The following is a 15,012-nucleotide window of genomic DNA, read 5'->3' on the forward strand; positions in this document are numbered from 1 at the left end:
GTCGAGTTTCTCGGTGGACTGTTGGAGAAAATATTCTAATCTGTTGGGCTTTCCTTAATTTTTTCCTTTCTGGAGACTGGTTTAGGGAACACGGTTTCGTGTTTATCGAAGAAAGAAGTCTTTAGTGTGGCTTGCTGAGCTTGGCTCGCACTGTAAAGCGTCCATCAAACATGGAGGAGATGAAATATTTGGCCGTGGATCGAGCAACCATTGCTGATCCTGCGGCCCAGGCCAAGTGGTCAGCGAAGAAGTTAGTTTGGATCCCGGACGACGAACACGGATTTGTTGCTGCGAGCGTAAAAGATGACAAGAAAGACCAGGTCGTGGTCGAATTGGAAGGTGGAAAACGAAAGACTGTGAACAAAGATGACATCCAAAGAATGAACCCACCCAAATTTGAGAAGGTGGAAGACATGGCCGATTTGACCTGTTTGAACGAAGCTAGCGTGCTACATAACCTGAAGGATAGATACTACTCTGGCCTGATCTATGTAAGCGATTTCTTATTTTTAAAAGTTCTCTTTCATCTCGTAGTTGTTTGAGGTTCTGTTCCATGATTTGTGTTGCAGTTCAAGGTGCCACCGGAAGTTAGCATAGAAATAATTCCAGAGCGCTTTAACCAACTTTCTATCTCTTTAGTTGTTAACACCGTTGTCTGTCTCTCGTCTGATTTTCATCTGCAGACTTACTCAGGCCTCTTCTGTGTGGTTGTTAATCCATACAAACGCTTGCCTATTTATACTGAAAAAGTCGTGGACATGTACCGAGGCAAGAAGCGTCACGAAGTACCGCCTCACATCTATGCCATAACAGACAATGCTTATCGTAGTATGCTTCAAGGTTGGTTTCTGAGTTTTTTTTGTTATTAACGCTAAAATAAGTTTGCGAATAGAAAAAAAATCGCGCCCCCTCAAGTTAACGGGCTCGCTGATTTGTTCCACGCAACACTCCAGTGCTAAAATATTGGTAAACCATAAAGCTATATTAAACCTATCATTATCTTCTCAGCTCTTGGAAGGCATACGTTTTATTCAGAGAAGCTTTGCACGTTCACGTATCCAAAATGTTCCCTTTTATCGCCCCCAGAAAAGTATGCAAAGCTGCCTAAGCTGTTATTAATGTAGCGTCTGAAGCTGGCTTAATGATTCGCTATTAAGCTTATTGTTCACTGTACGTGCTTCTTGCCGGAATCGAAGTCGTGTAGCAAAACATTGCAATCCAGATAGGAAAATGCTAATTCTTTCGTTTGAAGAGATCCTCTTTGTGTTCTTGGTTGTCGTGATATTCAGAAGATTAATAGGCACGTTTCATTGTGGTGCTGTAGGCTGACTTGTGTCGTTGTAGAAAAAATCTCTTAATTTAATTCTGCACCCTTGGTTAGACCATTTAAATTATCAGTGGGATATTCCTTTCCTCAATAGTTTACTTTACCCTCCCACTCTTGTTGATAAATGTGTTTACATTGCTCCCTATTTGATGAACATGCGCTGTTTTTGGTAAGAAGATGATCTCTAGTCGATTATCTTGTAGTTAAAGTGAAGGCATTTGCTGCGAACAACTTTTCCTGAATTATCATCATTAGTGTTTCTGGTGGACTAAGGGCCTAATTCAAAATGATCCGGAAAAAAAATAAAAATAGCATTCTATTGCATGCTCCTTTCCATGCATAACAATTAGATCTTAGGCGATAAAATGAAGAAGTTAAGTTTTTTTTTACCTTGAAAAATCATGGCATTTTAATACGGTAGGTGTCTGGCTTATAAGAGCAACTTTGTCAAGGGCACTTCAGTTTTTGTAGGTGAAATGTAAATCATCCCATGCTTTGTTTGCTTTATCCAAGAACAATGCACGGTTATGCTTTAAAGGACTTGTTTTGTGTAAATGTCATGTAGGGCCTGTTAAAAGACCGAAGTTAATTTGTTAAACCAAACCATGTTCTGAGGTATTTTCAATTTGGCCATCCCAACCATCTATTGTAACTGTGAACAAAGTCAGAAGGCAAAAAGTACATTCTAGAAAATCAGTTATCTACTTAAAATAACTCATCACTCAAGAACTGATCTCATCCAGGGATACATTGATTTTGTTAAACTGAAGTCAAGGTCAGAATGGTTCATGTATAATGTTTATGGTTTAAACTCTCTTTGACGTGTTATGGCATATCTAAAGGATGCGGACTACTTACAAAAAGTGAAAAAGACGCAGTTTATCTCCAGTTAACAGATATCCTTATTGTGTGGTCATATTTTGGTTTTGTAATACAAAACAGAGGTTTTGTGGTGCCGAGTAAACTTTTTTTTTCTTGTAATGATAAAAACTGACATTAATAGCACTAAGTCATAGTTCAAATATGTTATTTATTAGCAGAATGATTATTTATAAACCTAGACAAATTTGTGGTTTTCTCGTGAGGTCAATCGATTAGGAAAGGACCAAGATAACATCTAACAAAGTAAAAATGTGAAAGTTACGTCCTGAATGTTGTTGATGGAAAAAAGTTTTCATCTAACTGTTCAATTTTCATCTCCCATGATGCCTAATTTGTTTTAAAATTATTCTTATCTAAAGCATTTTTTATCAATAGCACCTAAGTTATGTATACTCTATATCCAGTTAACTATGCATGCACAACTAACATGGTTGTTATGTTTGTAAGGTTTTCTTTACTATACCAAGAACTTTCATTATTGTTTATTTTGTCACGAAAAAGTATATATTTACTTTTCTGCTCTGGCCATTTTGACCTATGACAACTTTGTATGGAAAATTGTATCTATTTCTTACCTTTTGATGTTGGTTCTCTGAAGAAAGACTCTGCATGAATTGAGTAAGATCTTTGTTGAGCATGCACAGCATGTTGCTAGGATATAGTTTTGAATCCAGGTCTGTTAGCAGGTGCCTGCTACAGCGGGTCCAGTCATGACCAACCGTTTATCGATAAATTGTTTCCCGCACTCAAAAAGTCCAGTTTAACAAGAGAAAACAAGATTGATTAGTCCGGAAGTTTGGGCTGCAGTTACCTTAAAAGCTTAACACAATTCAGGTAGAACCTCCTTTTCTCCTCCTCGATCAAGAAGACAAACCAAGGCTGTGTTCCAAGAAGAATCGAAGGTAGCCCAGTGCTCTGAAGTTTTAAAATCCAGTGTGCCCAGCACATGATTTCTATGAAAAAGCAAAGATTTTCTAGTCCCCCGAGAACAAAAGTTAGGCCCTTCAGGCCACTGGGCTCTGCTACAGCGCAGCCTTGCAAACAGAAGGCTCTGCTTGCAGGGTGCCACAAAGCATGCTGTGAATAATATTTGGAATAGCTCACAAACTTTCGTTCGATACTGAAGTCAAAACCATTCTTTGGTCTTACTTCGGAAGGTTTTTTTAAATACCCTATCTTCTAATAATAAATTCTGGTTATTTTGTTGTAGATCGAGAAAACCAGTCAATTCTCTGCACGTAAGTTATATAGACTGTTTTTATATGATGTTATGTCTGCCGTGTTGGTTTCCCAAAACAATAAATGGCGGCATTGTTTGGGTCTATGAGTTGATCCTTTTTCTTATGTAAAAAATTTCCTGTTGTTCCAATAAATTTGCATACACTGTAGCTCGAGCTGGCCATGTGAGTAAAAAGGCTCAATGAACAGGTTGGATTTTGCTAAATACATGTACATGTATAATTTAGGATATACGTAATCTTGAGCCAGGTTGGTCCCTATTCCCACATTATTGCATTCCTTGGAGATGATCTTCAGTTGTTTCCATCAAGGCGTGCCTCTTTATGTTTCTAAGTTTTTCACTCATGCATTGCCACATGACTGTACATGGGGTATTTACTTGAATAAGTGCCACAGCACTTATTAAAGTTTTCACGTCTCAAATGCAGTGCTTATTTGAGGGCGATGCTTATTTGAAAGTTGGACATGATAAAGAACTACGGTATTATTATTTTCTGTTTTAACCCTTTAAGCCCTAGTATCCACATACAAATTCTCCAAACTGATCTCCATACATTTCTTTAAAGAATGAGTTTGGAGAATCTGATAAAAGATCAAGGCATTTTTACTTGGGTGATCATTTTATTAATTCTCATAACTTATCTGTTGACAATGTATGGATATTGTTAGGAGAAAATTGATCTTGGTCACTATAGGGACTTTACGGGTTAAACAAACAGAATTAACATCTTTGATTTTGATTATATCTTGGCTGGGGTGCTTATTCAGGGGTGGTACTTATTAATTTATTTCTTCCAAATCCCACTTATTTGAGGACTGCATTTAATCGGGGATGTTGCTTATTTGAGTAAATAAGGTGTTTGAATCTCTTTTGGTGATACCAGTTAGGGACCCTTATCCAAGCTCATAGATAAACAAAGAGCATTACTGGTATTGTGTCAAGTGTTTTTGTTTTCAGTTGATGTAATCTGGCCTTGATTTCCTAACTGGTAGTTTTATGTCCCTTTCTGTGGACAGCTTATGAGAGATTTATAATTTCTACCAAATCTACCAAATTTATTGAAGGTTCAAACATTGAGAACACTTGTAAAGACTGTCCTTCTGTATGGCTCAAAAAACTTGGTCATTCTCAACAAGATTTGAAAAGCCGGTTGACTGTTGCTATAAAAACCTTCTGAGAAGAGCACATGACCATGCCATGCTTGAAAGGGTCTTTGGGGGACTAACAACTCTATCTTTGAGACTCAAGCAAAAGCATCTCCAGTTTGCTGGTCATTGCTATCGAGAAATAATCTCGTCTCTCTTCCTATGGTGCCCAATGGGCACAGTGCATTCACTAATACCCCAAAGTGATTGCTAGAAATTCAGGACGACTTGATATGAGGGACTTGAGTGAATCGTGGTGTTTGGGAAGAAATCTCTACGAATGTGCTGTACGTTCTGGTAGTTGAAAAGTGGTGATGATAATATTTTTTGCAGGGGAGAGTCTGGTGCTGGTAAGACAGAAAATACCAAGAAGGTTATTCAGTACTTGGCATCAGTAGCAGGTCACTCCCATTCCAAAGCAGCACAAACTCCAAAGAAAGGCGGTCCTGCTGCTCCAGTCAGTGCCAAGGTTGGCATGTCTCATGGCCAGGTATTTTATTGTAGCATTTGCTTTACGTCAGCTGTCAGAAGGGGGTTTGTTATCACAGAAGGAAAGGGGTGGCATCCTAAGAATTCTCCTAAATAAAATATAGGCACAGTAAGTAAGCAAACTTGAGAGTTTTAAGCTCAAAACCTTGGTCAAGTTGTGACTGCATGATATGTGTATGCCCAGCCAAAGATAGTGACATCAGAACTGAGTAATTTACATATGCTCAGGTAAACACACCTCTAAGCCAACCGGAGCACACATAATATAGTGAAGCACCAAGATTAGGCTGCCACTAGTGGAATTCTATTGTTACAAATACTTCTGGTGGCTTTTCAAATGGTACTCCACGCTTTTAATAAGCCGCAATGTCTAAAGAAAGGAACTGACAGCTTCACTCACTCAAGTTGGATTCTTTCAAACCTTGTGAACAGATAGTTACTCTAACAAAAATTGCTACCCACATGTACAAATGTACTGCAGACATTATAGATCCCCTGGTTGCTAAATTGTGCCTGTAGTGCTTCTGTTACAGACCTGTGATACACTTAAAAGCAGTGTCTGAATACTTGGAATTTCTATTGTTCTAACTCAGTTATGAATTTTCCTGTTTGCGTAGGCTGAGCTGGAGAAGCAACTGCTCGCTGCAAACCCGATCTTGGAAGCTTTTGGAAATGCCAAGACTGTTAAAAATGACAACTCATCACGTTTTGTAAGTTGTAATAATCCTTCTTGTCTTCCACTAAGGTCATGTCCAAAAGAAGTGATCACTAGTGTACATTGATTAAGGGGCTGAAGATCCTAGAAGGTGGAACATCTTTTCAGTGGGTTTACATGCAGAAATTTTTGGTATTTGTGGTTAACAGTAGAGAAGGAATTAAAGATTGAAGATAACCTACTGAATGACCCACCGCCATTTTCTTCTGTTTCTCCCTAGCACTGGGATCTTCCTAGCGAAGGCAGTTTACATGCTGATAGGATCTTCCTAGTACTAGGAACCTATTACTAGGGACAAGTACAACTTTTGTACATGTATGTCTACCTGAATACAGAAAACATATGGCCTGAGGATGATCTGCCTTCTAGGATCTTCCTCCCTCCATGTAAACAGCCCCTAAGACTCAAAGGTTGGAGAGACCGGAAATAATTTCCAGCTCTCTGATTTGTTTATTGAGTATCATTGCATCCTTGTTTGAGTATATCATTTAAAAGATGAGTTACCTGGCCTCTGCCCATCACACTTTTAAGTGAGTAGTAGTGTTGGGTGTTGGCTGAAATTTCATCTTAGGTCAACAGAATTAATCTGATTGACTTAACTGATCAATCATCTATTATGTTTTTTTTTGGAATCATCTATTATAGTTGGAAAAAACGCTTTATGAGAATTTTATTTATTTTTCACGTGTGTGGAAGTCAGAGTAATACAGACTGTTGAGGTTTTTGAGTGTGGATCACTTTTGTCAATCACAATCATTTTAGGAATAAAACAAAAACTTCAAGGTAGATAGATTTAAGCACAGCTGTTGTGCCATGTTTTAGAACACACTAAAAACATATTTAAATGTATTTAATCAGAAAAGGGCCATTAGTGGATTATAGCTGCATTATGATTCCATCAGAAACACAAATTGCCCATAAGTTTTGATGCTTTTATTTGCCAACAATTGTTTTTTATTTTTCCACAATAGTCAATTGAACATTTTCCATTTACAGATTATCACATTGCTTAAGGTTTTTGATGAGTGATGTAATATAATCTGCAGTTTTGATCTGCACTATACTGGTCGACATGAAAAGTTACCTGATCAGCAGGACAATCTTCTTGCCCCAAACAACTGGATGGGGCCGCTTTTGAGCCCTGAGACTAAAAAGATCAATAAGCTCTGCCTTTAGTCATTTGTTTTATTTTTTCTCTACAGGGAAAGTTCATCAGAATCAATTTTGATAATTCAGGATTTATCTCAGGGGCCAACATTGAATCTTGTATCCTTAAACAAACTGGTTGATGGTATCTCGTGAAATTACTCTCCTGTAAGTTATAGGTTTTTTCTGTTTCAGTACCAAAGGAGCCAGGGCCCACAATTCTTCAGCCAGACAACATTCCTGGCTCCTGACCCACAGTTGCAGCCTTTCTTGAACATCTCCCAGTGATTTTAAAATTAGGCAACTGATCTTTTTGTCGTATAAAAAAAACACTGTACCTTATGTCTTAGTCACAAAGAACATAACAAATGCTTACAATACATAAAAAAGATTCATTCCTCAGGGAGACATTTTGACTGGAGCTTATAAGATCTAAAAAAAATATTCAGCAGAATTATATTTTCTGCCAGCCAAAATAAAATTTTAAACTGTTAGAATCTAAGTGAAAGGATATGAAATTGCAGTGTTGTAAAAAAGTTCATTTGTGAGATGAAGTTTGTCTGTTGATGTTTTGTTTTCTTGTGTCATGCTCATGTTCTACAGTACCACTCAAAAGTATACTTGCCATTTTGATCGTTAACTTCTCTTGTCAGTGGTTCCCCTAGACGGGCATGTTAGGAACTTCCTTTATTTAGTAGGAAGTAACCTCACTTCTTCAAAATTGACTCCAACATTTGTGGAGGAGAAGGAGTTGGGAGTTTAATCACCCCAATGAGGCCCAATTTTATTATCCTTGACCTTATGAAAGACCTGCTTGAAAAGTCTCGTGCAGTCCGACAAGCACCAAATGAAAGGTGCTTTCACATTTTCTACCAAGTTCTGAGTGGCCTCGACAAAAACAGCAAAGGTATTATGGTTCAATATATTTTATACTGTATATGCTTTTCTTCTTGTATTTTCATAGACAATGATAGCTGGCTTGGGCATATTGTGATTAGTTAATGCGCAGTATCCTCAATTTGACTGGCCAAAATATTTGCTAAAGAATGAAGAGCCTGTTTTCAGTTTTTCAAACCTTCCATCAAGGTGGAAGAGATAAACGCTACTAAATTATTTGTAGGCCTGTAACCACAGATCAAGAAACACTCAGTTTCATGACTAATCAGGTGATACACCACAGCGAGGCCATTTGGCTTCACACAATTGAGACCAAGTTTTGTTGAAACCGCTGCCTGGTTAGCTCAGTTGGAAGAGCATTGGTTTGTTGAGCGGAAGGTTGTGGGTTCAAACCCCAGCTTGACCAACACTCAGGGTCTTTAAATAACTGAGAATATAGTGCTGCCTTTTTAACATTTTACATCTGCAAATGGTGAGACTTTCTGATCTTCTCGGTTAAGGACAAAAACCCATAGGTCTTGTCTCACAGCACTTTCACTTATCTGGCTAATGTGGGTCGTAAAAAGACCCAGACCACTGTTAGAGAAGGGTAGGGGATGTAGACCCTGTTGTTGTGACCAACCTTTCCTTGGTTGGGTGGGCTATTTATTTGAAAGACATTTGAGGCAGGGCTTAATATTATACATGGGGGGCTTTATTTGAGGGAGGGGGAGGTGGGCTTATTTAAGAGGAGGGCTTAATAGAGGATTTATAGTAGGGATAACCTCATGATCCTTCTTCAGGTGTCATAATGTAAACAGTGTATATAAACGTTACAGGTCAAAATTAAGTTCTGGTTAAATTTTTTACCTAACCCTAATTATTCATGAATCAGGGCTTAACGAGACAAAGGAACACGAGAATCAACCTGCTAGGTCAAAAACTTTTAAACCGAATTTATTTTTGACCTGTTAGATAAAGAATTCGATTCAGCCACTGATGAGACAGGATGCCAAAGACAAGATTAGGCTTATGAAAACACAATCAATGTGTTATTTTGTTTTGTAGCTGAAATGTTATTCCAGGATGCCAGCACATATAATTATTTGAGTAATGGAATGTTACCAGTGAGTGGTGTGGATGATGCTTCTGATTTGCAGGATTCTCTGGTGAGTCAAAGTTATGTGTTGTAGAGAAGTTGTTGTAATATAACAGAGAGGTTCTCTTAGGGTGGGTATAATTGCATGGATATATGTCTGTAGTCTGAATTTCTAAAGGAGTCATTTTGCGTATTGAATAGGAGCCCATGTTGCTGTCATTATTTTACCATTGTTTTTGTGATTACTCGTCGGTTTTGCAGTTTCAACTCATCTTCATGCTATCCCTTTAAGTCCCAATAGTGCTCAAAATCAATTTTCTCCTAACGATATCCATAGACTATCATGAGCAAAGTCTACGAGAATTAACAAAATGATCACAAAGAGAAAAATATTTGATCTTTTACCAAATTCTCTCAACTAATTCTTCATTGAAATGTATGGAGATCAGTTTGGAGAATTTGTATGTGCATATTGGGACTTAAAGGGTTATTTGTTGCCATTTCATTTGTCCCTTGTCCGAATTTACCGGTAACCCTAACAGGGCCTTGACAGAGAAGGGTCACTACCACTATGAAGTAGTTCCACAGATTAGTGATCACACTGCACAAGCTGTTTTATTACAGGGGCTATGTACAAGTTAAGGTTTCTGTTTTCATCTGCATTGTATTTGTATATTTACAAGTGTTCAAAGTATTGCCCCCTTGGTAGAACCATGTGCTCAATAAAACTTGCTTTGTTACCAAGTAGAAAAGATAAACTAGCAACATAACTAAATGTCTGTCAAATTTGCTGTTTAGTATGCGTTCAGAGTGCTTCTTTGTTGCTACTCTTATCATCTTGAGATGCAGTAATAAGTAAATACTGATGGCAAAGAGAATGATGATGATCATCAAGATTTTTGTGTGGATGGTCTTTTTCTTCTGTCTCAATTTTTTTTCCAAAATGAAGTCAAAGTTCATTTATGTTAGTGCAATCAGGTAAATACATGGTTCTTCTGTACTCAAACTATACACCTTAATTCACTTGAAGTTGCCAGTCTATACCTTCTGCAATGATTTATGTGTGAGTCTTGTTCTCAAAGTGTTTTATTCTGTTTTGCAGACCTGCATGAGAGACATGGGAATTTCTGATGATGACATTAATGGTAAGAATTGTGGTCAAACTTCAGTAACAATCACTGTGTTTGAATAACTTTGGGTATGTAGAATGTTTTTATTCAAAGAGATTTAATGTAGCTAACATGGTTGTTGTTTTGTCATTTTGTTGCTTAGCCCTTTTTAGGGTGGTGTCTGCAGTACTCCAGTTTGGTAACATGGTTTTCAAACAAGAGAGAAGCAGTGAGCAGGCTATAATGCCTAGTAATGAAGGTTAGTATAAAGTTTGCTACCTCTTGTGATTCTCTGTATGTCTGCTGTAGTCTTTGTAAATTAACTTTTACTGTTATTACAGTGTGACTACTCAAACTGGGGCACTTGGAAGAAGATTATCCAATCACAACGTTTTTTGAAAGTGAAAGATTCTGAAGGTTTTTTGCAAACAGACCAACAATATTCAAGTTTTAACTATGCAACTGTTGAAAACGTTAAAACCGTCTCAGTCTCAGGAAATTTATGAATGTTATATTGGTCCATTTACAAAAAACATGAGAATAGTATTTCATTGAATAATCACAACGGACTGCATTCTACATTTGAGCAAATCCTTGTCATCAACTGATTATATGTCTTTTCGTGTGCTTCACTTGCAGTTGCTCAGAAAGTTTGTCATCTGCTGGGCATTCCTGTGACTGAGTTCTCAAAGGCAGTGCTCAGGCCCAGAGTGAAGGTTGGCCGTGATTATGTACAAAAAGCTCAGACAAAATCACAGGTATGCATTGATCAGTACAGTTACTAATGAGGCTAGTTCCTTACGGCTGAACTTGGCTAAACTCAGTCTTTTAAGTGATGACAAAATCCTCTGGTGGGTATCATGCCAGATTGCTGCAGATTGGCAGAATTACAGCGCTGGAAATTACCGTCAAACATCGAACATTGTCCAATCCAAATTTTGAAAATGTCCCTCTAATATTGCAATATGGTTGGACATGATTATTAATCAGCAATTAATTGATGTTGCAACTGTCTTGGTAACTTGCTTAAGTCCCCAAGTTGATTTCAAAAACATTTAAAGGTAAACTCTGTGGTAAAAAAGAAATTGCATGGCAGTGAAAGACTCTCTTTTGAGGAAAATTAAAAGCAAAAAAAAAAACATCCATGTATTCGTCCTTATATGCATGCATCACTGTAGCAGTTTTCGCACATAACCATCCTTTCAAAAGAATGGTTTAAAAGGACACAATCACAATTATTTCCAGCCCTGTGATTAACAGGGGGCAGTATGGCCCCATTCTGATATTGTATAAGAAGTTGAAGAAACCTCATCTGTGGCTGGCAGGGAATTGCAGTCAGCACTCTAAACTGCCCACCATTAAAATAATAGTGTGAGAACTGACTCATGGCATGTAAGATTCTGGATGGCCTTCAAAGGCCTTGCTAAGTATTTTAATTTGAGGCTAAGTCTCAGTAAGAGCTTGCTAGCTTGTTTGAATGAATGAATTATGTTGATCTCCTTAAAATAACATTACTAACCTGCTGATGGCATGCTTTTCCTCATCGTAGGCGGAATTTGCCATTGAAGCTGTCTCCAAATCTCTGTACGAGCGAATGTTCAAGTGGATTGTGATGAGAATCAACAAGTCACTTGACAGGACCAAGAGAGAAGGAGCATCTTTCATTGGTATCCTGGATATTGCAGGATTTGAAATCTTTCAGGTAATACCCTGTGTTTTAAAATGATAAGTATCAGTGCATTAGCAGGGCTTTCACTAAGAATCCTAGTAGCAGGAGAGAAGTGAAACCTTACAGGAGAATATTTTATTAAAAGAGGCTCCACTTGTGAATAAAAAATAGTCATAGGCTACTGATCATTGTTAGCATGAGAATTGTGATAGTAAATGGAGAATTTTCTGATCTCTGTTGCCAAATGAACACCCTGCATTGGTCACTGATTATTCATAGAAGGGTCTCAAGACCATTGTAGTTGGTCCCAGCAGCAAATGTGTGCAGATGTTTGTTGGATTGTTTTCAGATTCTCCTGGTTGATTTCAAATAGGAAATAGTGTTGAGAATCAATGAATTGAGTTGAGTTAAAATTTCTTTGCATTGGTCTATTTCAGATGAACTCCTTTGAACAGCTGTGCATCAATTACACCAATGAAAAACTGCAACAACTCTTCAACCACACTATGTTCATTTTGGAACAGGTACTGTCTGTTGATGTATTTTATGTATCATGGGTATGAATAAGACTTTTGTCAGTTTTTAAGGAAAATGTACATAAGAAGAGGTTAGATAACTAACTACCTTGAGCATTACCTTTGACACAATCACAGGAGAATGATTGCTGCAAAGCCAACATCGCAGCATGCTATTTCAGGCTGTGTACGAGACTGGCCTGGGTTTCCTGTTCTTGAAGCTAGTAGGTTTTGAGATTTCTCGATTGTAAATATGTATAAATGTATAAAATTAATGTATATCACTGAATTTGCCTTGATTTTGTGAACCTTGAATCAAGGCCCTTGCTTCATAGGCAATTGATTTTATTTTTGGAAGGGAAAAGTAAATCTGTATTCTATAGAGCATGAGACTGTTGATTAAGTGGGTTGTGGGATATGAAACCTTAAAGTGGAGAAATCCTACCATGCTTTCATAATTGAAGAGTTTGAAAACAATGAAGTTAATAAAATTCCCGTGAACTGAAACAACACATTTCTCATAACATTTGAAGCAACTCCTGGAACTCTTAGATAAAAGAATTGGAATAATCTATATAGATATGGTGTTTTTTTGTATTGTGTCAAGTGCATAAATCACCAGTCTTCCATAAAGTAGATTTTTTTCCACTCTTTGTAGGAAGAGTACAGAAAAGAAGGAATTGAATGGAAGTTCATTGACTTTGGACTGGATTTACAACCATGCATTGATCTGCTAGAAAAGGTCAGTATTATTCAATGTAGAGAAAACGTTTGTAGTGGATTGTCCTGACCAGAAGTAAACTCTTTAGGATTGCCTGCCTTCTCTTACCCTCACAAGAGGATTGAAAAGTTATTGGTACTGCTTGTATTTATATTTCCCACACTTGCCTGTTGTGGTTCAATTTTATCCTTTGTTTCCAACTCATTATCACACATTATCATACTCAAGAACAAAGGAAAATAAAAGTTGAACCAAGGATAAAATAAAACCACAACATACATTATTTATACCTTCTTTTAGTGTTTTAAGAGGTTATGTTTATGTTTCACTCAATTTGGTGGCAGCTGTCACTGTTTGAATTTTGATAAATTTCGTGACACAGCTCCTGCAGTATGTATTAGGCTTTACAATGTACTGATCTCATGTGTTGAAGTGGAAAATATGTAGGCTCCAACTGCCTGCTCAAATTGAGGCTAGTAGAACACCCCATTAGACTGCACTAGTATGCCACAGCCAAAGCCACAAGCCCTGTCTACCTTAACAATCACATGGATTGTAGGCACAATTCGGTGAAATACTATAATATCAATAGTGAAAATAGATACCATAGACTAAGAGCAGATTTCCCAGCAGCATAGACTAGGATTAACCTGGAAAGGAGCAATTCTGAAAAACTGTGCACAGCACAAAAATACAATGCACTTACAGTAAATGTAAATAACATATCCAGGTTACCTGTAAATACTAACACCACAAAATACAGCTATGCATTTGTGTTTGTAGTAGTTAACTTAGTGAAATTACTTTTCCATCATTTTATTTTGTAGCCCATGGGTTTGTTTGCCCTCCTGGATGAGGAATGCTGGTTTCCTAAAGCCACAGACAAAACTTTTGTTGAAAAAATCATCAAAGAACACAGTAAACATGCAAAGTTCAAAATCCCAGAGTTCCGCTCAGAAGCAGACTTCACTGTTATTCACTATGCAGGCAAAGTAAGTTGTTTTAAATTTGAAAATGTGTTGAGCTGGTGGGGGTGGTTGGTACTCTTGATTTTTAGTGGCAGGATGATTGAAGGAGTGTTTTGGGTTTGAAATTTTCAATTCCAGGATTTTTTTGGGGGGGTGGGGTTGGAAAATTTGGCAAGTATTTTTTGGGGGTGGCTTGATTTAAGAAGGAATTTTATGGGGTATTCAAAACAGTGAAGATTCATCGTACTGCCGATGTATCCCACTGCATTGTTTCGTGGCTGTTTCAATATTTAATGCGTTACATTGCATCTATTTCATAAATCCAGTTGATAAGGCTCTGAAATTCAGCATGGGAATTGAAAGGTGATGTATAAGGACATCCTTGAGTAAACGAAAAAGTGCATGTTACTTTAGCTTGCCGCTACCATACCATACCATAAAAATTTCAGCTAAAAGAAGGGGCCCTTAGCGGAAGAATTGTTCTTAACCAAGGGGATAATCAAGCTTTTCAATAGAAGCAGGTTTTCCTTGTATCCCTGCTATTTAAGAAAGTGGTGGGGAAGGGGAGGGGGTGCTTGTTTGATATTTTGGCCTAGAGGGTTAGCACTTACTTGAGGAAGGCCACTTAATGGAGCATGGGTGCTTATGCAAGGAAATACTGTAGGTGGATATAATATCTATTATAATTATGGTGCCATATAAGATGCTTACCACAACCAACTGTGGCCTACATTGATTATTAAGAACTCACGGAAGCTGATTTTCATACTATGTATGTTTTGCCTCACCCTGTCTAGGAAACTCAAATTTTTGTGATAAATTCTGCCGCTGAAAAGACCTGCCCTCTTTATTTAATTGACTGATTGAAACCAAACACTTTTTTTTGCTCACTGTAGGTTGATTACAACTGTGGACAATGGCTGACTAAAAACATGGATCCACTCAATGACAACATCATAGCTTTGCTACAAAATTCCTCAGACCCATTTGTTGGTCTCCTGTGGAAAGATTTAGGTATGCTGCTATGTAATTATCTTTTAAAACTGTGTACTGCTGTAGCTGTGTTGGCTGGCACAGCAAGGGCAATAATTATGTTGTTTTCAACAGTTTT

The 15,012-nt window shown here is 37.6% G+C and overlaps 1 protein-coding gene across 1 annotated transcript in view; it reads left to right on the plus strand.

Moving 5' to 3' along the window:
* Positions 1–15,012, plus strand: part of LOC140940650 (uncharacterized) — a 36,706-nt gene continuing 21,694 nt past the window's right edge. Inside the window, exons 1-16 of the mRNA XM_073389641.1 lie at positions 1–491; positions 684–840; positions 3,420–3,447; positions 4,928–5,084; positions 5,701–5,793; positions 7,001–7,064; positions 7,753–7,851; positions 8,889–8,989; positions 10,022–10,064; positions 10,192–10,287; positions 10,668–10,786; positions 11,578–11,730; positions 12,135–12,221; positions 12,871–12,954; positions 13,761–13,925; positions 14,798–14,915. Of these exons, the coding sequence (XP_073245742.1) occupies positions 171–491; positions 684–840; positions 3,420–3,447; positions 4,928–5,084; positions 5,701–5,793; positions 7,001–7,064; positions 7,753–7,851; positions 8,889–8,989; positions 10,022–10,064; positions 10,192–10,287; positions 10,668–10,786; positions 11,578–11,730; positions 12,135–12,221; positions 12,871–12,954; positions 13,761–13,925; positions 14,798–14,915 (1,885 nt within the window). The 5' untranslated portion in view covers positions 1–170. The remainder of the gene's footprint in view (positions 492–683; positions 841–3,419; positions 3,448–4,927; positions 5,085–5,700; positions 5,794–7,000; positions 7,065–7,752; positions 7,852–8,888; positions 8,990–10,021; positions 10,065–10,191; positions 10,288–10,667; positions 10,787–11,577; positions 11,731–12,134; positions 12,222–12,870; positions 12,955–13,760; positions 13,926–14,797; positions 14,916–15,012) is intronic.

Source organism: Porites lutea, chromosome 6 (genome assembly GCF_958299795.1).
Source record: "Porites lutea chromosome 6, jaPorLute2.1, whole genome shotgun sequence".
Classification (NCBI taxonomy): Eukaryota; Metazoa; Cnidaria; class Anthozoa; order Scleractinia; family Poritidae; genus Porites; species Porites lutea.